Here is a 23,805-nt window from a genome sequence, read left to right as displayed (position 1 = left end):
TACTTAATTAGCCATGGATTAAGCAGAGAGAGTGCAATATAAAAACTGCCAAAGTGATTTACCAATATGATATTTCTGTCTTTCTGGAAATAGAAGCCCACCATGGCACAAGGTTCATGTGATCTAAAGATAACAGAGATAAAAGTGCTTTGGCTGTGAATTCCCTGGAAAAGAGAAGAAACATATCTCCCAAGATACTAACTAGCTGACATTAACTGCAGAATAAGCAATCCAACGAAAAGAAAGACATGCAAGGATATCTGGGCTAAGTTTAAAAAATCTTGTGAAGCCTTAAAATGTTGTTCACATTCACTAAGGTTAGCAGGTAGAGAGAAAACATCCTAATGGCCTCTCAGAAGATTACAACAAAATGGATTTTTTACTAAGCTAGAGCCTTGAATCATTTATATAATTTATCAGTTGGATATTATTTTCATTTGTTTGTATGGTGAGCTGAAACAAACAAAAAAAACCCTTTTCTTTATCCTAATTTTTGTTTTAATAATGCTTTACAACCAGACATAAATCTGGTATGACCACCTGAGCCCTAATTAACGTTTCACTGCAAGACATAGATATTAGGGTAATCAATTCCTCTGTCAAGCCACAGATGTACCAGCTATCATTTTAATACATTTCCTTAGATGTTTACCAGCTTCTTTATCTTCTTCTTAAAAAAAACAAATAAGCAAACACAAAAATTGTTTTAAAAAACAGTAAGCACACACAAAAAGTACCACTCTGCAGTGGGAACTCTTTTAAATTAAGGCTGTGCTTAACAGTTTTGCATTTTATCACCTCCTAACTATACAGTAATGTTTTCCTTTTTCAGCCGGCCATTGACTATTAATGTTTTTATTTATAAACCACATGTTGTGATTTAAAAAACAGCAGGAACCATAGCTGTCCCTGCTCACTTTTGCATTCTTACCTCTTACACTGTACCTGGCATACAGTAGATGCCGAAGGAGAATCTGATAGAGGAATGAATGCAATACCTATGACTGAGCCTAGCTCGTACCTTGTCACTTTAATTTTTCATTTACTCTCCATGTCAACTCAGGTAATGAGAGTGTAGAGTAGTATCTCTAGTAATTCTATATTTGAATTATTTAAGTACTGTAAAATAGAACTTGTTGGCTATTTTTGTCCTTAGATTGCTTTAAAATTTTGTTTGTGGTATGGGGGAGAAATGTCCTGTTTCTCTCTAAAACAATATTGTTTGCTTATATTACTTTTCTACTCAGAAAATATTATATTTAGTTAAAGCCAGGGACTAAATAATAATGCCAACTATCAATGATATTAGTCAAACTTATATTGCAGAACCACGGGTAATAAAACAATAACAGAAAAAAAGGAGTTACTTGGATTGGTAACAGAGACAAAATAGTCACTATTGACACATGATGTATTTATTTACACATGCAGAAAATCCAAGATGATTTTAAAACAAGCTATCGGAATTCATTTGAGTTCAACACCTTTGCTAGACTCAAAATTGAGTTCTCATACAACAGAAACATAACCAATCAGAAAACAGCTGTGGCTATCAACAAACATTCTAAAGCATATACGAGAAGGAAAAGAGCCAGACGAGCCAGCACAATACTGAAGGAGAAGAGCAAAGTTGGAGGACTGACACCACCTGATGTCAACACTTGATATAAACCTACAGTAATCAAGAGAGTGCAGTATTGGTGAAATAACAGGCAAATAAATCAATGCAAAGGAAAACCTAGAAACAGACCCATACAAATCTAGTCAACTGATCTTTGACATAGGAGCAAAGGTAATACAAGGGAACAAAAACGGTCTTCTCAACGAAGATGCTGTAACAAATAGACATCCAAGTGCAAAAGAAATAAAAGAAAAGAAAAGAAAGAGGGAGGGAAAGAAACAAAGAAAGAACAGGGGAGGGAGAGAGGGAAGAAGGGGGAGGGAGGGGAGGGGAGGGGGGAGAGAGAGAGAGAGAGAAAGAAAGAAAAGGAAGGAAGGAAGGAAGGAAGGAAGGAAGGAAGGAAGGAAGGAAGGAAGGAAAGAAAGAAAGAAAGAAAGAAAGAAAGAAAGAAAGAAAGAAAGAAAGAAAGAAAGAAAGAAAGAAAAACCTAGACACAGACCTTACACCTGTCACATCATCAAATCAATATGTAAAATGCAAAACTATAAACTTCCTAGACTATAACACAGGAGAAAACCTAGATGGCCTTGGGAATGGCATCCTAGGGCATAATCCCATAACAGAAAAATAAGAAAGGTAAGTTCAACTTCATGAAAATTAAAGACTTCTTCTGTTCTTTGACAATGTGAAGTGAGTAAAAAGACAAGTCCCAGACGGGGAGAAAATATTTGCAAAATATCTGAAAAAGGACTGTTATTCAATATACAGGGTGGGGCAAAAGTAGGCTTACAGTTATTAGTATGTGAAAACAGTTTATTCTTGATTATGTATTAATTATTGTATTATTTCCCATACAAACAATTGTAAGCCTACCTTTGCCTTACCCCATACATGAAGATTTCTTAAAACTCAAAAATCAAACCACCAACCTGAATAAAAAGTGGACCAAAGACCTTAACAGACACTTCCCCAAAGAAGATATATGGATGGCAAATAAACATATGGAAAGATGCTCCACATCATAAGTCATCAGGGAAATGCAAATTAAAACAACAATGAGATACCGCTACACACCTATCAGAATGGCCAAGATCCAGAACACTGAAACCAATTCTGGCAAAGATATGGAACAAAAGGAACCCTCTCGCTCATCGCTGGCGGGAATGCAAAATGGTACTGCCACTTTGGCACACAGTTTGGTTATTTCTTACAAAACTAAACATGGCTTTACCATACCTTTATCCAGCAATCATGTTCTTTGATATTTATCTAAAGGGGATGAAACCTCAATCCACACAAAAACCTGCACAGTGATGTCTGTAGTAGATTTACTCATAATTGCGAACACTTGGAAGCAACCAAGATGTCCTTCAGGAGTGGATAAATAAACTGTGGCACATGAAGACAATGAAATATTATACGGTGTTAAAAAGAAAGAAACTATTTAGCCATGAAAAGTCAAGGAAGAACCTTATATGCACATTGCTAAGTAAAAGAAGCCAATCTAAAAAGGCTACAAACTGTATGATTCCAACCGCGTGACATTCTGGAAAAGTGTAAAAAGATGAGAGGTTGCGGGGTTATGAGAAGCGGGGCTGAGCAGGCAGAGCCCGGAGGATTTTTAGAGCAGTGAAACCACTCTGTAGGATATTCTAAAGGTGGGTACATGCCATTATACATTTGTCCCAAACCAGAAAACGTACAAGAGTGAACCCTAATGTAAAGTATGGGCTTTCGGTGACAAAGCTGTGTCAGTGTAGGTTCGCGGACGGTAACAGATGTGCTGCTCTGAGAGGATGACAGTGAGGGAGGCTGTGCAGGGGGGCGGGGGGGGCAGCGGGGGGGGGGGGCATGGGATGTAGGGAGCTCTCTGTACTTCCTGCTCAATTTTTCTGTGAACTTAAAACATCTCCAAAAAGTAAAGTCTATTTTAAGAACAATGTCATGAAAGACAAAGACCTGAAAAACCATCACAGAATGAGATGAGGACAATTATAAAGAGAGAATGGGAAAAACAGTTTACTTATACTAGTAACCATGACCACAAGGTATCTAACAGTACATCAACCAAAAAAAGTGCAGGACCTTTAGGAGAAAGCTTTAAAACAATATTGAAGATTTGAAAAAATGGAAAGATAACCCTGGGTTCATGGATGGAAACACTTCCCTCCAGAGTGTCAAATTCATCTAATAATCCACAAATTCAATATATTTAAGAAAAAACCCTACAGGGGTTTCATGGGGATTGACAAATAAGATAATGAAGAAAACAAGAAGAGAAGGGAACTGCCTTCTCCCTGTCCCCCCACCCCACCAAGAAAAGCCTTGTTTATAATGCCTTGGTAACTGAAACAGGATAGTACAGGCACAGGCACAAACAGATCAAAGGAATACAAAAATAAGAATTAAGCCCAAGCAGAGAGAGAAACTTCGTATTTGATGGCGTTAGCATCATATCCAATAAATGCTGCTGGGTTATGTAACTGGCTTAGCATAAGGAAAACAGAAAACCTGACACCATATACAAAAATAAATTCCAGATGACTTAAAGTCCTAAATGGGAAAAGCGAAATGTTAGCGCTGTCCACTCCTAGCTATTGATCTAGCCATCCTATTTTTAGTAATGGATTTTGAGAAAATAATTGGAAAAGGGCAAAAAGACATGTGTATGAGAAGATATCCTCAGGTCCTTCTATTATTATTTACTGTAAAATGGAAGAAAACAAAAAACCTAAATGCACAACGGAGAGTTAATTAAAGGGTATAGTAGCACTAATAGGATGATGCAGATCTACACTGCTGACATGAAAATGAACCCTATAAAAGTGGATTGCGTATAGCTCCAGTAATCAAGGCGGTAGTTTGTGTGGATACCAACAGAATCTGTTCAATGTGACAGAACAGAGAACCCAGAAATATACCCACACAAATATCCCCACTTATTTTTGAGAAAAGTGCAAAAGCAGCTCAACAAAAGATGCTTTTCAACAAATGGTGCTGGAGCAACTGGACAGTCGTAAGCCAAAAAAGAAAGAAAAAGATTTAAAAAGAACCTTGAACAAAATCTCTTATCTCATACAAAAACTAACTCAAAATGGATCATGTATTCAAATGCAAAACTATGAAACTTGTAAAGAAAAAAAACACAGAAGAAAATCTTTGAGATCTGGAGTTAAGCAAAGAGTTAGACTTAACCCGAGGACACGATCCATAAAAAATGAATAAATTAGACTTCACTACAATTAAAAACTTTTACTCTGTGAAAGACTTTGATAAGAAAATGAAAAGACAAACTATAACCTGGGGAAAAAAATATTTGCCAATCACATATCTGACAAAGAACTTGTATCTAGAATGTTTTCAAAACTCCCAAAAATTGACAGTAAAAAAAAAATCCAACTACAAAAAAAGCAAAAGACATGAACAGACGTTTCATCAAAGACAACATTCAGATGGCAAGTAAGTACATGAAAAGATGTTCAATAATGTTAGCCTTTAGGGAAACGCAAATATAAAGCACTTTGAGGTATCACCGTATGCTTATTAGAATAGCTAAAATAAAAAACAGTAAGAATACCAAATGCTGGCAAGGATACAGAGAACCTGATCAATTATATATTGCTAGTGAGACTATAAAATTGTTCGGCCACTCTGGAAAACAGTTGGCAGTTTCTTAAAAAACCAAATATGCAACTATTAAATGACTCCACAATTGCACTCGTGGGCATTTCAATGGTGAATGATTAAATGTACTGCCGTACATTCATGGGGTGGAATACTGTTCAGCAACAAAAAGTAATGAAGGTTGATGTATGAAATAACCTCCAGAATGAATCTCCAGAGAGTTATGGCGAGAGAGAATAGCCACTCCCAAAAGATTATATCTTGCATGATTCCATTTATGTACTATTTTGGAAATGACAAAATTACAGAAATAGAGAACAGATTAGTGGCTGCAGGGATGAGGCGGGGAGAGGGGTAGGAGGTCGGCTGCTGTAGCTATGAAATAGCACCATGCGGTGGTGGGAACAGCCTGCATCCGCATTGGTGTCCCGGCTGTGGCACTGACTCTAGTTCTGCAAGGCGCTACCATTTAAGAGAACTGGGTAAAGGGAACATGACGTCTCTGTAGTCTTTCTCCTAACTGCATGTGCTTATACAGTTATCTCAAAATAAGAGAGCACATACGAGTCCACTTTTATACAGTCTGCGTATTAATATACAATAACACAATCTCTACATCTTAATAAATGTCTGGAAACATATACAAGCAAAGAGAAATAGTGGTTATTTCTGTTAGTGACATGATGGGTGATTTTTCAATTTCTTCATATGTTCATGTATTACCAAATTTTTTTTAATGAGCATGCTATATCATAATTTTAAGAAAAAATAATTAAAGCTGTTTTTATTATGAAAAAGAGAATATATGCTTATGGTATATATTTTTTCCAGTGAACATTTTACTACATTAATTCTTCAAAATGTAACTTTAACAGTTGTTGAACATTCTGTTACACTAATCTATTAATTTTATCATTTCCCTTAAGGACGGTGTCTGATTTCTTACTGTTAAGAAAAATAACAGTGCAATAGATTCCTTGAACTGGCATCTTTACATGCATCGATGGTTATGCCCAATAGCTGGAACTCCAGTTAATGAGTTACTGGGTAGGAGTTAGAGATACTAGAGTACTGAAGAATTGCTGTCCTAAGACTAAGAATTTATGTCCCCATCATTAGTGTATGTGCGAGAGACCATTTCACTCTGTCCCTGAGAAGCTGTCAAAGCTGTGTTCGCATTCCCAGCTCCACAGATCAACTAAGTAACAAAAAGACATACTAACTTCATACAACCACATCAAGGCATAATACAGTTGACTTCATCACAACCTTCAACTTTGCACAATGTAACACACATGGGCCTTCCCCCTCTTCATTTCCCTTCACCTCTGGAAAATTTACCCTTCTTAGCCTGACAATCAAAACTTACTTCTTTTTACCTTGTTCACCTGGCTCCAGCCACTCTCACCTGCTTGCTGCTCCTCAAACATACTACACACACCTCTGCCCGAATGCCCTTGTCTGGGTACCCCCAGGCTCACCCCTCACCGACTCCAGGTCTTTGCTCGGAGGTCCCATCAGAGGCCTTCCCACCCCATGCTGTGCAAATTAGCAACCCCCTTCTCCAGCCTCCCTGTCTGTATTTACTTGCTCCGTTTTTCTCCAGCAACGACACGAGAAGTTTTTTAAAATTATTTTCCCAACATTTTCCAAAAGTGAAAAAACAATCCTCCAAGGCAACTGCCATCCCAACTTCAGTCTGCCCTTATTATTACAGGAACCGAAATCAGCTCTAGCACAGTTTATTTCTCAGCCTTCCCTCCTACAACCTTTACATTGCTATCTTTCCCCCACGTTGGCCTCTACCCACACAAATGTCCACAAGTTAATGCTGCTCACTGAGGAGCTCCGTTCACACCGCCCTCTCTGTTCAGTAACGTTTGGGTGAAGACTGCTGTTCACGGCATCCTCCTTTGCACCTTTATAGCACCCAGTCTCTGTCCCCGACAGAAGCCAAATCAACAAAGATTAGTAGAAATATAATTAGTTAATTCATCCTAAGGGCGTGTGATTTGATAAGTAACTGAGAGAAAAGCAAATTCTTGTAGTTTGTAACTGGAAATAAGAAAGATATAAAAATCTATGGCCTGTGTTCTTAAGATACTTCCATTCCATTTATTTCTTCAGGTTTTATCATCTCTTTTATTTTGTCTTATGTCTTTCCGCCTGAAAAATTCTTATTCTAGTTTGACATTATCCAAAAAGCATCTCCCTAGTGTGTGTCATTCCATTCAGCACTGACCTCCTCCCTCTGAATAGCTAGGGCTGCCTCCTTCTGACGGTTCTCCACCCCAGGCAAGTGCCTTCTACCTCAGTGAGTCTCCAGGTCGTACTGAATTTCAGCCTCTCCCTCAAAACATATTTGAAAGCTCCCTTTCCACACATCACTTCATGGACTGTTTCCTACGGGTTTTAGGACTCAGATCCATGCAATCAGGCCTTCAGAAAACGCTCGCTTTTAAATGCCATTACCCAATTAAATTATTTTTAGAAGAAAGTACTTCGAGATAAAAATACATCTTTAAAAAAGACAACTTTATGTTATTTATTTTCCTCTCTCATTATAATAGGCAATGCAATGCGCTTGCTTTCTTTTGTTTTTTACCTAGACTTTTCCATGGTTGAACTGGAAACATTTTTAATTTTTAATTTCATTTTCCTTGAAATGTAAAATAAACTAAAGCAAGGGAGAGAAATTTTAAAGAACCACAAGTAACATCCTGTGCTATTTTGATGGTAGAAAAAAAATGATTTTGAAAACAGTGATACCTTTCTGCATTCTGCACCAAAACTTCCTGCGCTGCACTCAACGGCTCACTACCACATGATACATGAAATATTCCCTAAGAATTAAAACCTTCCTTAGGGGCCATGAAAGACTACTCACCAGACTTCTTTGCTCTCAAAGCAATAACAGCTGCTAGCTCTCTCTGCACCTAATAAAATATTAGAGGAAAAAATCCATTAGAATAGGAAAAAGGTTAGCTATCAAAAGCGGTACTTTGTTCTTACATATGCAACCCAAATTAAGAGCTACTGCAATTAGAGCTAAGTTTGCTGCCACTTCTGGGGTTTTGGTTTGATTTCAGTAATGTGGAAAAACTCTGCATAGGAATTCTAGGCCAAAAATCCAAAAGAGTTATATTGACTAACTTTAAAAAGAAATTAGTTGCCAGAATATACATATTATAAAACACTGCTTTTCTGCCATCCCAATGGGAAGATTCAGAAATAAAGCAAATAAAAAATTATTAAAACAGGCACAAAGTTGGCAAGGATACTATTATTTATACCTCAAAGATTCTAGTTTATATAGGAATTCTAGAACAATTAAGATAGGCTCCCCCGCTTTAGTTGGACCTTTGCTCAAACACAATTAATGTTCACCTGAAGTCTAACACGTTTATAGCGAGCAGTTCAGAAAACAAGCCATATAAAACCTCATAGCACAGGAGAAATGGGAACAGGCAAGACGAACTTAAAAATCGAAAGTGCTATATCCCCCCCTCACAACACTTATTTCTCCAGATTTTTGCTTTCTCATTCTCTGTTTTTCATCCCCACACACTTTGAATACTTTAAATCCTTTCCCGAAAACCTTCTCAAAGAGGAACATAAAAGAGACAAAAAAAAAAAAAAATGTTAACCATGGTCACCTTCAAGGACAACATGAAAAAGGAAACTAGCAAACATCATTTTTGGGAAATCTGTGTTTGGTAGCAATTAAAAATTCCGTATCAAGCAGGCTCATTCCCCCACAGGGCACGACCTTTGAAGCTTAGAAGCGTGGTGGTGGCGGTGCCGCTGCTGCATTTGGAGGGGTCCAGATAATGACATTTCAAAGCGAGAACATGGAAGTTCAAGGTTCAAGAAGCTTTGCTGTTAAAGTAATCTAATTTCTATTCATTTACTTGTAGCAATAATAGCACAAGGTGCCGGACACTGGGGCTCCACTCAGGGCCCCCTTCACGACGGTCGGGGCATCATCCCCCAGAAGGGGGCCGCTTCCCCGGCTGGCAGGGCGGAATGCCGTTCCCAAGGGGATGTTCTTATTTAGCTGCGTCTTTGACACCTGAAGACTCTCTCTCAAAAATTATCCAGTAATGAGAAGACAACTGGTCCCACCGCAGCCGTGGAGATCTGAGTTCTGAAAATGCTCACAGCAGGAAGCTTTGCAGGTCAAGATCTTACAGGGAAAAAGACGGCTGGCGGAGACAGAAGTGACGAGTGACCCTAGGAGAACCTTCACAGAAACCTGCGGAGGTAGTCAGTGAAAACAACAGCAGTAAACAGCAACTACTGCTTATTTTATATATTGAAAGTCGTTAGTAAGTTTTATTGTAGTATCACCATCTCTTTCCAGGATTGTGCTCCTTCAGAGTGTCACAAATTTTGGGGGTGAGGCCAACATACAGACTATAAGCATTCACTGGGATCTTGCCGATGGCGGCCAGGTGTTAGGACCCCCCCAGAGGCTCTCACCACGGCTCAGAGACAGAAGGAGAGCGGAGAGGCAAATGGTGCTTGTGGATCACTTCGTTTGCTTACAGAGGGTCAAAACCAGTCTTTTCTCCCCGCCCTCCTCTTTCAGCTTTCCATATCTGAAACTCTCTTCATGAGACCTTCAGCTTCTCTTTTCTTTTTCTTTTTTTTTTATTCTCACCCCAGGGCATGCTCATTGATTTTGGAGAGAGAGAAGGGAGGGAGAGAGGGGAGAGAAATATTGATGCAAGACAGAAACTGGTTGCCTCTCCTATGCCCCTGACCAGGGACCCAACCCACAACCTAGGTATGTGCCCTGGCCAGAAATAGAACCCACAACATTTTGATTTATGGGAAGATGCTCCAACCAACTGAGTCATACCAGCCAGGGAGAGGTCTTCAGCTTTTCTTTTTCTAATTAGAACTAAGGATCAAAATACAAATAGCTCAGAAAAGGAAGGTATTCTATTCCTACCATTGAATAGCACTATGCCTTTTCAAAGATTTGGTGGGGGAAAGAAAGGGAGGAATGGGATGAGCAAGAAGCCAATATAGCATTTTGGGGAGCTGGGAAGGAGATGAGAGATGGCAGGGAGAAAGAACTGCACAGGTGAATTGGAACCCAAGTTTGCTTTTTTTTTTTTTTTTAAAACATAAAGTAAATGAGATTACTATAGGACACTAAATACCCTGAATGTCTGCAGTCTGGGAGGATGTAGGAGTGTTTGCTCTATGCAGGGTAGGGTGTGGAATAGCATCTGCTGCCCCAGGATGGAAAAGATTTTTTTGAGAGAACCCCAAAGTAGGTTATTCTTCTTACAAAACACAAACCACAAAACACTGTTCAAGCAAAAACACAAATTAGCTAAGACCACATTGTAAGATACTATGGCATCTCCACAGCACTTTCTTTTTTTTTTTTTTTTTTTTTAGTGTACTGGTAATCATTTAATCATTCTCAATTGTATGACTAATGCCTGTCTTCTGGAGGGAAGCTCCACTGAGGTAGGGACCTGTTTCCTTTCATGGTATAATCCAGGGCAATCAAGACTTATTCATTGACCCACAGGAGGTGGAGGCACAGGCAACCTTAAAAGAACATAGAAAAGATTTAGGGGAGAGAAAAAGCTGCCCTACGGAGGACAATGAAGATCAAAAGAGAAGGCACTCCCCACTAATAAGCTACTCTCAGCAGGAATCTTCAGGACTCAGGCCCGATTAGCATGCAAGGCCTCCTTTGCAAAGAATTGTTAGGCTTATATTGAAAACTAAAGCCCTGAGCAACTGCAGAAGCCAAGACTAGAATTTTTTCAGTATTAATAAGAGACCTATTGGAATTGAAAGACAAACGCCACAGACCAGCATCGGTCTAGCCTTCAAAGGACCCACATCCTGGCCCACGATTTGACAGCTTCCTGAGAGACTATGAGCAAAACCATCCAGCTCTAAGATGCTCCTGAATTCCTAACATTCAGAAACTGTGTGAGATAAAAGATATGTGTTGTTTTACACTGGTACAGTTGGGGGTCATTGGTCATGCTGAAGAGTCTTTTGCAGGACAGTGATTATTTTTCTTCTTATCTACTTGTGTGTTGCTGGTCAACCTTAGTCTCTCCCCATGATGGAAATAGAACCCTCTTCTCAGATCAGGCTGGAGAAATGGACATGTGTAGAGCCAAGAGCCACGTCTGCTACTGGCCATTGTTTTTATTTGATGCGGATGCTAAACCACTGCCGAGGGAATTACAAGAAAGGTTTTCTTCCTCTGACAGAAAGTACTTCACTGCCTTGGCTCTCCCCACCACAAGTCTTCCCCACTGTGCTCTGAAACCCCCGAGGCTAGATGGATGTCGAAATTCGAAATTTTATACATTTCAGAAAGGTGCCCTACTTACATCACACCCTCGGTGAGGTCTGGGGTGGCAGTTTGTCATCAGAAATCAGATGCATTAATATTTATGCAATAAAATGTGTGATTATTCACACCAAATGGGATGAAGGAAGACTATACAAAGCCTCAGGATTTTCCACTAAATAGGTTCAGTAGGTTTGATTTTTTTCACAAAGTAAATTATGAAAAGGTTTTGTTTTTCAGTGTTTTTATATTCAGAACTGAATATCGGATTGTAAACTATTAATTTTACACTAAAAGTTTCTCTCATCTTTTTTGTTTCCTCTTGTCAAATAGCTATGTAATCACTACTTAAATCTACTAAGAAATGTTTTAAAATAGTTTGGATATTCATCTACCTATTTCAGCAGTTTTCAAACCTGACTGCACATGAGAGCCACTTGGGGAGCTTTAAAATACTACTGATTCTTGGGCCCCAACTAAGTCAGAATCTCTGGGGGAAAAGTCCGGGCACCAGCATCTGCTGCTGCTGCTGCTGCTGCTGTTCCTGCTGCTGCTGCTTCAAAGGTTCCTAAGTGATTCTAGGTTGTACCCAGGGCTGAGAATAATTCCTCTGGACAGTAAGATATCTGAGTTTCCTCAAGACTCAATCTTTCAGTCCTATAATCATTTCAACGGACAATTGATCTTTACTCTTTATTTTGTTCTCCTCTAATTTAATTCATTTGTAAAGGAACATGGCCTTCACTGTGCTTTAAGTATTATGTAAATGATGCTATAACCCAATGCAATGATGAGATTCAGTTACTAACAGCAATTTGACAGACACAATCTACTCAAGTACAAGAAAAATTGCTAGGATGCTTTTTAAGAAGCTTAGACTTTAATTTAAAATGCAGTTTATTCAGTGTAAAAAACTACATAACTCAAAACACATTTCAAGCTTAGGGTATATTCGCTCTTAGAAATATCTAAATTGAGGGTAATTCAGGGACTGATAAGACATATTTCAAAATTTTCCCTCTCCCCTCCCTACTCATCAGAAACATGTTGGATTGCTTTGGTTTTTCTATCTTCAATAACCAGCAGGGCTGTTCACAAAACAGCCCTGCAATTTAACAGGCACAAGAGTCCATCTTCTTTCTAGAATTTTCTGTCTTCTCTTCTCGCTGGTACTTCAGCCACAAAATCTGAATGCCCCCAAAACTGTTCTGCATCAATGCCAAGATTCAAGAGGCAACAGAAAGCATCAAATGCAAACACTGAGCGCCAGGGAGCATCTCCGTGCGAAAGGTCAACTGAGAAGACACGAGCAGCCTGCAGGGAGCAAGAGGCCCTTGAAAACCAAGTGAGAAGCTGGAGAGAAAGAAGGTCATTTTTGGAGGACAGGCCAATAGTGGCAAACAGCTCACTAAAGGGTTGTCTGCCCAAAGAAATTTTTAATAGAATCACCAAATCACCAATTTCCTAAGGGTTTTTGGTAAATCTATTAATTTTAGAAACACTTACATTTTGATACCATGATAGAAATGTTTTTTAAAACATAGAACCCCTTTTCTCATTTCCTTAATTAACTGTAAGAAGAAACATAATTCAGTATTCTTTCCTGTTTTATTCCCAAATAAACTCATTTTTAAACTTCTATAAAATTTTAAGCTAGTAAGGACTTTAAACACTCTAGGGAAAAAAAATCAAATAAATATGCTTCTTACAGTAATCAAGGTACTCTTAGATAAAACACAAACAGAGCAGTGATAGTAACTAGACTTCTGCCATATAAATGCCTGTGGGCTAAATAACAATTTCCTTTGTTCCTCAGAAGCGTGTTTTCCTGTTTCCAAGTTCATTATTTTCTGTAATGTTGCCACAAATCTAACACATGGATAATCTTGCAATTACCCGTTCATTTTGAATAATTGAAAAATAATTGAAAAGTTATTTTTTCAATAATTGAAAAATTAATTATTGAGCTAATAATTGAAAAATTAAGAAAGATATGTAAAGACCTGTCTAGACACTAGGCTCTCCACCTAATAGTTTATTTAGCAAATAGTTGTTTTCCCAGTAATTGCTGTCACCACATCAGAAATGTGTTTAATACACTGGGAGGATAAAATATGCTCATGCTCACTCATCTGTTTCAAGGGTAGGGATATTTGAAAAATTTCTTATATACCTTTTTGTTGAACACACAGAGATATGCCCACTAATTTCATTACAACTTAGACAATAGCTGACTATTCAAAGGCTAATATATGTAGAAGTGTCCTGAACATAACAGATGAACAGAAATTGAGTCCTACATGTAGGTTTCTAAGTCTCTTCATTAAGTCCGCTACACATGCATACATCTACTTGGACAGAGGGTCACATTAAAACGATGTGATCATTTTCAGGTGGTCATGAGCACGGTATGAGTTAACAATGGAAACTGGATTACTTAGAGTGGGTGACAATGTTTTCAGGAATATTACTAGAAGAAGGACATTCAGGCCACACACACAAAGATAGTGATGGACTCCAGAAAGACCAACATCTGGGTGGTATTGGGCTCGGGGCACCCTTTGTTTAGGTTTACGGGGGGCAGACAGCATCCACAGGAGGCCGGCCAGGAGAGAGCCACCGCTTTGTACTAAACGCAACAAGCAGTCTTCATTTCCCTTGTCCTCTCTGCAGGAGTGGACTCTGTTACCCATTCTCTTCTTAACCACTGGGATTCCGCGATACCACGGGCTCCAGGCTTTTTTCTTTCCTCTCTGGCTACTACTTCTCTTCCCCCAAGGCTCTCCTTTCCCTCTTGCAGTTCTCTGAGGAAGCCATGTTCTTTCTTGGCTCTGGGCCTTTCCATATGATTACCTCTCTGTCTGGGATGCCTCTCCACCTCCCCCCTTGGTGTGCTTGCTCCTTCTTGTCCTCCAGGTCTCACCTTAATTGCCATCTTCCCTTGAGTGGAGTCCTCCCTGTTTATACTCCAGAAGAGTTCTATATTCCCCTCACTTATAACACTATCACAGGCTGGCAAAGTCACTTCTTTAGCTGGGACTCTTCAATAGCAGATTACGAGCCTGTTGAAACGAACTCCTTTATGAATCATTCTGCCCTTGGCTCCTGTCGCCACCCCTGATACACACATTTGTGCTCGAGAACACAAGAGAAGTGTTTGTAGTTGCTGCTGAGAAGACTTAGGGGGAACATGATCGCTAGCTTCAAATATTTAAAAGGCTCAAGGTAAAATTCAGACCAATGGGAAGAAGTTGCAAAAAGGCATGTTTCCCTAAGAACTTTCAAATAATCAGAGCTGTCTGCAGCGGAAGGGTCTCCTACGAGTCTGTGAGGCTCAGCAGAAGAGGTTTCATATGGGAAGGTAAATATCAGGAGCACCCAGACCAAGGAACTGTTCTAAAGACTTGTTTTTACGAATGCTTCTTTTCCAAATCATCCACTATCAAAAGAAAATAAGCATGAGCCTCCAGGGGGTGGTGATGTCTGTCAGCCTGCAAATGAGCAGTTGGTGATGTTATAGCCATTTAATCCATCCAACAGAGCTGGAGGCGGTGCAAATCTTAACAAAGAGAAGAAAAATAACTGTGGGAGGCCATTTTTGGTTGCGGCAATCTCATAAATTTCATAGCATAAGGAACAGGAGAAGCTACAAGTGTACTGGTTGAAAATTTTTTAAAAAAATAACAAAACAAACAGCAAAGAGCAAGCCAACAATATTGATATCTTTTCAAAAAGTAGGTATATCTGCTTCTTCAGTCCTCAAAGCTGCTTTAGGCACTCCTGATCTGTGGTTTCCCTAACGCCGCAATTGCTGGCCAATGCTAATTTCTTAACAAATAAAAAATTTATAAAAATTAAATGTATTTTAAGGAAACCGGTATATTTTGGATATTTTCATTTTGCTATAATAACGAAATAAAACACGGATTATGTTTACATCATTAAATTTTTTTCATTATCTGATAAGGCCAGAGTATTTTCAATATATACCACATTTAAATGATTCTTTAGTCAATTTACATGACATAGTTTATTTAACAAAGTATCTTTAAAGACATAATATAACTTGCACAATCATGTGTTAATATACCTCTTATTCCACATTACATACCAGTCCTTGAAGAGTAAAACGCCTTTTCTCAATCATTGTGCTTTTCGGAGGCAAACCCCTCAACTGTAGAAATGCCATAACCACAACACGAGCCAGGCCCCAGGTATTTTAGGGCCCTCCCCCGGCAGAGGTCACCTATCTGCAGGGGTCAGATCCTGTAGAAGCTTTAAGAGATGTTACGTTAGAAACACTGTATTGCTATGAATCCAGATCAAGTAGGACCTTTTCCAACTAGAAAGCCTACCTATAAAAACTGCCAACACAGGAGGGGTTCCTGGGCAAACAAGGTTCAGAACTCAAGATCCAAAAGCCTAAAACATGACAAGGAAATCTCCGCTTGTTCTACACCCACCTTGAAAGAAGTTCTAGGATTCCAGGGTGGGGTGGAGTCACAGCGCATAGGACTGTTACAGAATTAAATAAGTTAATACCTAAAGCATCTGGGATGGTACCTGACACAGAGTAAGTGCTTTCTGAGTGTTAGCTGCCATCATCATCATCATTATAATCATCATCAGTGCATCAGTATAAATACAGTTGAGCTTAACAATAAAATAAACAGAAGACAATCCAGTCCTTAATTGCCTTACTATTTCATATGTTTAAGCCCCATCTTCCCACCTAACTTAAAATATAAGTAAACTCCTTGACAACCAGTATTACCTCTGCTTAGTATGTTCCACCTACCTAGCAACCGCCCCCCATGCAACTGGCATAAAACGGGCTGATACATTTCATCAAAAAGTTGTGAACAGTACTTCAAGTCTTTGTAGTTTGTTTACTTGAAAAATAAGCTTTCGGATTTCCACAGAATCCTGAAGCCTTTATAAATTTAAGAAGGACAGACTTTAGTTTTAAAAATTCACTTTGAAACTTCAAAAGTTTCAATCAACTAGCTGTGGCCTGGCAGCTTTTGACATTGGAGAGGTAACTGCTATTTTATGAATCCAGGGGTTGTGGGTATGTAATCAACAAGAAATGTGCATTAATTTTGTAGTTCTGCCATAACAAATTACTACCCATTTAGCGGCTTAAAAAGGCATCCGTTTATCATCTCACATGTCTGAAGGTCAGAAGTCCAGGAACAGTGTGGTTCACCAGGATCCTCTGCTTAGGGACTCACGAGGCCAAAATCAAGGGATGGGCAGGGCTGTGATCCTTTCTGGAGGTTCTGGGGGAGATCGTGCATCCAAGTTCATTGAGGTTTTGGGAGGAATCTAGCCCTTGCATCTATAAGATTGGGGTGCTTGTCTCCTGGCTGATTGTGTCACCTGGAATCTGCCCTTAACTGCCAGAGGCCTCCCTCTGGTCACTGCATGGGGGCTCCTCCTCCTTAGAGAGGGCAATACGATGCTTTGTCTTTCTCATGCCTGGAATTTTTTTTATTGTACCTCTGTTTCTGTCATTTTTCTTTGATTTTTGCCAGAGTGAGCTCTTAGCTTCTAAGGGTCTGTGAAATTTGACTGGATCCATGCAGACAACACAGGTCTGTAGCCTTGATTATATCTGCGATGTACCTTTTCCATCTAATGTGATATTTACGGGCACTAATTAGGGTGTTCATCTTTAGGGGACCAGTCTACCTACCACAGAACAGTAACACAGATCCTCAGAACCTTTGTGAGAAACCATCCCTCAACACCTTTTTAGGGCCTTACAGTATCTTGCTAATAGAGTCTAGTTTTGGAAAATCATTGACCTGTTATAAAATCTTTACCAGAGTTCACATATTTCTGAGTGAACATAATGAAACCAGATGACGTCAGAATGAGTCTAAATGAATTATCAATTGCTAAACCACACAGCCATGTATACAAGTATTTAACGATTCCTAACAGGTTAAAAATTAAAATGTTATTTACTATAACTTGACAGGTCTCATTTCATAAAACTCTTCAAATGAAAAAAATTTATAATCAAACCTTAAAACCCCATTTGTTGAGACCTATTCAGTAACTATATACTGTTTTAAGTGAAGAGAATGTGAAAATTGCATTTTGAACCCTAAGTTGTTATTTTTAATTAATGTGGATTCTTAATTCCTACTTCCTGTCTAGGAGGCGTCACCTCTGCAACGGGAACAATGACACGCTCCGCTCCCTGAGACTGAGACGCGACCACGGATGAAGAGCGACAGCGGATGAAGAGCGGCGCAGAACGCCTGCGCGAGGTGAGAACGCCACAACCACCAGCAGCCACTCAGCCTCTGCCCCCTTTCTCGGCTGCTCTTTCGAAACCAACAGGCTAATAAACGAACATCTGCAAGCAAGATTCTTCCCAATTCACCCACACAGAAGTTCATCTCTGTGTTGTTTATAATAACAAAAGATTAAAAATAATCACAATATTCAAAACTAGGGCAAATGCTAAATCATAGAAGGGGGGACTATGAATTGTCATTGGAGGTACTTTCAGCACCGAAAACTTATTAAGTGAAAAGTGCAGACCACGAAATAAAAGAGTCATTTTTTTAAATATAAAAAATATACACACAAGACACGCCGGCTGGTGTGGCTCAGCAGATTGAGTGCCAGCCTGTGAACTAAAGGATCGCCATTTCGATTCCCAGTCAGGGCATGTGCCTGGGCTGCCAGCCAGGTCGCCAGTTGGGGGCGTGCAAGAGGCAACCACACATTAATGGTTCTCTTTCTCCCTCCCTTCCCCTCTCTCTAAAAATAAATAAATAAAAGCTTTAAAAAAATATACACACAAGAAAAGTAACCTAGAAAGTAATAAATACTAGAATGTTATAATAAGTTATTTCTGAGTGATTCCCTTGTGGGCATTTTTGCCATTCTGGGATTTTTAAAAACTGTAAAGTCTTTAAGTCCAAGTTAAACCATCAAGAGTCAGCTACATAAAAAGAAGACTGTAGGAAGAAGGAGCTCCTGCCCTTCATGGCAGCATGGATGGAACTGGAGAGCATTATGCTGAGTGGGACCTAATCAACGAAACAAACAAAGGAGCAAAATAGAACCAGAGGCTTGGAAATAAAGAACAAACTGACAGTGACCAGAGGGGAGGGCGTCGGGGGTCCTGGGGGAAACAACAGAAAAGGGCAAGCAAAGGAACGAGGACAGAGAACTAACTGGTGGGGGCAATGGTGGGGGGATGAGTGGGAGTGGTGGGGGCACGGGACAGGCTGAGCAATGGGGGAAAAGGCGGGGCAACTGTAACGGAGCAGCGATACATTTTTAAGAAGAAAGAAAACTACAAAGAATAATCCACAGTATTGACAGCTCATGACCAGGCTCACCACCATTTTGATACATAAATACAGGAAAAGCATTCACACTATTTTTACCCAGTAGTCACATGAAATTTCATTATATTCTAAAATTTTTATAACAAAATAAAAAACAGAAACATTTAAAAATCTATGTCATTCCATCACCATCAAAAAATTCAAGTTCATTTTTACTTTTTTATATTCCTCCCGGTCCTTCTCCAACATGAACATAAAGCGTATTATACCATTGACTTAAGAATATAAAATTACATTTCATTGAAGCAGCTATAAGAAGTTTTATTTTAAGAAATGCACAAAGCAGCAGCCCAATGTGAAATGTTCATGGATCATCCTTTTAAAGCTCCTTAAACTTCTCTCACGTAGAATTTCAAAATAACACTTTACAAACTCAAGACTATGAAGACACAAATTGACAGCTGAAGGGTGTATTTCTACTCCCTGTCAATTAAAAATGTCTTTGTTTTCTATGCATATTGCATATCAAATTGATTTCCTTCATCTTGGGAACAGATAGCCAAATACCATAGTATAAATATCCATGTACACACATGTACATGTCCACACACCCACATTCTTCCTTTATTCACAAGAGATCCCTTGAGACACGTTTTACTCTTGAATGGCTTCTACACACTCAGTCTCCCGAATAGATGCTTTTAAATGACTGTCCCCACATTGGGCTTGTTTCAGTAGCAACTCAGCTTGTATTCTACTGCTCACCAAGCTAAATTCTCAAGGCTAGAGATAAATCAGATTACCACATAGTCTGGGAAGGTGCAGAAGGTTTTCTTGGACATAGAGATGATAACTTAGCAATTAACTTTTAAAAGTTGTGTGTGTATCTGTATCTTTTGGAATTTGGGGGTCCATTTCCATGATGAAGAAAATCATTGTGATATATAATATACATAGAACATATATGCATTTTTTTTAATTAACAAAGGATAAAAATATACCATTCAGTTGTCTGTTCAGATGTTGACAGTCACAGGTTTGTGACGTGTCACTGGGATCCTTCCTGAAGGACACAGCTCTCCACTGTTCCCAGGGACCTACGAGCCACAGCCCAGGGCCCTGTGGATACTGTAGCTGATGAGGGAAGCTACTAATCAGCCCCATGACTTCTTATAACAAAATAAGGACAGGGACAGAAATGTGCTACAATTCCTCTGATGCTCTTTAAATGCTCCTCGAAACCAGATCTGTCTTCTAGGGTCTCACTTGACACTTTCTCTAAAAACTCAATCTCGCTGGCCCTTCTCCAAATCACACAGTAGCTCGTAAGCCACTGGAAGCATTGGAGCCAGGCTGAGGATTCCAAGTAGGAATTTTATGTTCCCTGCAGATAAGAAATATAAGGTAACAAGATGTTCCTGATCCTGTGGCAGCCAGACAGAAGGTTAGTCATTCCCTGAGGGAGCAACTTGCTTTGATTCTCTGAACCAACATGCTTGCTCAGGTCTGTGGCAGATGAAGAAAAGGGAGATTAATGACACTCTGTTTCTCCATTCCCCAGAAAGGAAGAGGCAGACAGCCAGGTAAAAGGTGAGTGGAAACTCGTATTTCAGTGTTTTAAAAATATATATATTTCTAAATATGGTAAAAATCATCACTAGGTTGTGCTCATCGTGTATTAAATGTGACAGATGCTCCCCATGGTGACTGACCTAAGATTATGTCTAGACCTTGCTAACTTGGCATACAGTCACTTAAGTCTCTAAAATTCCAACTTTTAGAGATTCATCAAAACAAAACTCCCATGTTATTTCTCCTTGCTGAACCAGTACCAATTGGAAAGTTTCCGATTTAAAAAGTTGTCATCGTTATCTTCAGATACTACTGTTAAAAAAAAAAGAATTCTCCAATGACTCAAACCCAACTTGCAGATTCACCAAGTACAAACAATAGGACTCCTGGCCATCGTGTATGCTTTCTGGACCCAGAAAGGCTATAAACACATCCTTAAAGATACATTCCTAAAAAAAATTACTGGAGCTTTGGGTGAAAGATTGGGCATGGCAAAGAAGAAAAGTTTTACATAAGTGAGAATAAAATATGGGAACCAGCAATTAGCGGGAGGAGATGGATGACAAGATAGAGAATCTTAAGAGGTTGGTGTCCTTGAGCTCCATAGCATTAGGGGTTCAGCGGCTGTTCAGTAAACACACTTCCTTGTGCCTCTGGAACCAGCACTCTTTTTTCTTAAAGAACTATAAGGAAAAAGATGACTTGGGAGAAAAATCAAAGGTCCAAGTTAAGTGCAGGCTTTGGCTAATGAGAGTAAAATCAGATCCATTTTACCTGTCAAGTAGGATCCCAAATGAGGGGAAAATGAGAACAAGGCTTTGGAAAGAATACTAGAGATCATGAGAGTTCACAATTGATGTGAAAACTGATCAAGTTACATCACAATTTCTGGGCACTGAGCAGGGAAAAATGTTTTTGTGAAGCTGATAATGTGCAGCATAAGTAATAATCATCTCTTTTTTTTTCCCTAAGGAAATACAGAAAGGAATTCCATAGCAGGTTTCTTTTCCACTAACACTTTCACCAAAGGCATGGCTTGTTTGCTTTTGGTGGTGGTGGGGGGTGGTCATTTGCTTCAAAATCTTCCAGAACTTTGAGCAGACACCTTCATTTATAATTTGGGTTTGATTGGGAAGTAAGATTTTTTTAGCTCAGCAGTATTTCTCTGCAGGGTACTTGGGAAGCATCCAAAGGCAGGAAACAGAAACACAGATATCCTTAAATAGGAGACCAAAACTGATTTTAGACTTTCATCTCTTGCTTTCTTTAAATTAACATCCCAAACAATCCCTATTAGAATATTTCTCTTTCTTTAGGCTAAATTTTTTTCAATGCACCTGAAGACCCCGGAGAAGAAATACAGAAAATACCACTGACAGCGTCAGAATCTCAGGTTCTACATTAAAGTTGGACGAACCAAAGAACATGAGTGAGGGGGATAGAGCACAGACATGCAGAGAAATTTAAACTGATGAAAATTGTAAACTCAATAGGCTCTGAGAAGGAAGGTGAGGGCAGCGTAGGAGTGTCTAGTTAAATGATCCCCAAACATCAGATTTTGCTCTCATCCCCACTGACCCCTCTTCCTAAATTCTGAACCCTCGTTTTGTAATTTTAATTCGTCTCTCAAGACGTGGCCACAAACTCTCCACCACCATCACTGCCAAGTCAGTGTTTTACTGTAGACGCTCAATACTCTTTGCTTTCACCATCCAAGTGATGGCTGATTTCATAGGACCGAGCAGCACAGGGTACCACATCACATGTCCCCTGTCCTCTTCTAAATGCCACTAATGTAATCATGCTGCCAAAGAGGCACCTAATATATAAAATACACGTCTTAGCCTAACTCACATCACCTCAGTGGTCTGACAATTAGACTGTGTGAACAAAATCACAAATTTCACTCAAGCACAGATAAAATGCTTGTGTTTTATTATCCCTACAATTTCCATCATGAAAATTGAGTCTAAACAAAGAGAAATGGCCTCATAGGGATTACTTGGGATGTTGATTTTAAGAAAGCAACAGATGAAAAGTCTGGAGTCAGTTTTATCTCCTATTTAAGAATATCCACGTTTCTCTTTCCTGCCTTGGGATGCTTCCCAAGTACTCTCAGTTCTTTACAATGCCTCAAAGTTTAACATAGCTCCAATATTTACATCCGAAGAACTATGGCTTTGAAAGTAACACTTAATTCATTGTAAACTCCTCCTTATATTTTGTTTACCCTGCATTGTAATACAAATATATAAAAGCTATATTATCAATTCTGAATACCCATTTTGTTATGAACACTGGAAGAATTCATGTTTAAAAATCAAATCAAATCGCCTTGCCTGGTGTAGCTAAGTGGATTGACTGCAGGCCTGTAAACCAAAGGGTCTCTGGTTCCATTCCCAGTTTAGAGTACATGCCTGCATTGCAGGCCAGGTCCCCAGTAGGGGGCGCACAAGAGGCAACCATATATTGATGTTTCTTTCCCTCTTTTTCTCCCTCCCCCTCTCTAAAAATAAATAAATAAAGCCTTTTAAAAATAATTTTAAAAATAAAATAAAATCAAGCCCAGAACTTCAAGAATGGAAACAGGTAGACTATGTCTTTCAAGGGCCCTTCTTAGCCCACTAGCTTAATCAGACCAAGAGACTCATAACAAATGAAAAAGAGAAAGTTTTCAAGGTAACAAAACTTGTAGGGTCAGAAGACATTAGAAAGGAAGCTACAGTGCTAAGGAAGAAACCATATGTGCAACAGAGAAACAATTTCCAGATAATGTCCACTGCGTTTCTGTAGACTTTGTATAATGGAAGGACTCTATTGTAACTATGTCCTTTCCCATCAGCCAAAAACTTCTGACAGTTTTATTGTTTTGGTCTGTGGATATCAGGCACTTGGGGGCGTGGCTCTTCGCTGAAAATCACCAGAATCATGGCTGAAATATTTTTATCATTCATGTTTGTATAAATTCAACAACTGCAAATCTGACTCAATTATAAAGACATTTTTTTATTTCTACACATGCACTATCTTTCCATGTTCCTTTCCTATGAAAACTGACTTGTGTTTTCTCCCAGGGTAGAATTTCAGGAATTACTGTTTTTTAGATGACAGGATGTTTCCCTTGATGAACCTAACCTGGGACTTAGAAATAAACTATCGGGGTTAAAGAAATGAGTTGTTTTTGTTTTTGTTTTTAAGACAGCCACCTACAAAACTTCCAAGTTTGAATAAAAAGAGATGAATGTACAAGACAAGTGCAGTGCACGGCATCGCTGCTGCCCCATGCCAGTGCCCCCAGACCAGCCAGCCCTTGCAGAGCACCCTAGCAACTCTGC

General features: G+C 39.2%; 1 protein-coding gene across 1 annotated transcript in view; it reads right to left on the bottom strand.

The window, feature by feature from the left end:
* Window positions 1–23,805, bottom strand: part of RAPGEF5 (Rap guanine nucleotide exchange factor 5) — a 173,982-nt gene that overhangs the window by 123,215 nt on the left and 26,962 nt on the right. The window contains exon 6 of the mRNA XM_054564179.1: window positions 8,133–8,181. Coding sequence (XP_054420154.1) covers window positions 8,133–8,181 — 49 coding nt within the window. The remainder of the gene's footprint in view (window positions 1–8,132; window positions 8,182–23,805) is intronic.

This window comes from Pteronotus mesoamericanus, unplaced genomic scaffold (assembly GCF_021234165.1).
Source record: "Pteronotus mesoamericanus isolate MK-2021 breed Mesoamerican mustached bat unplaced genomic scaffold, CSHL_Meso_final scaffold_85, whole genome shotgun sequence".
In the NCBI taxonomy this organism is placed as follows: domain Eukaryota; kingdom Metazoa; phylum Chordata; class Mammalia; order Chiroptera; family Mormoopidae; genus Pteronotus; species Pteronotus mesoamericanus.
The sequence above is the reverse complement of the archived record's forward strand: the minus strand, read 5'-3'. Positions and strand labels throughout refer to the sequence as shown.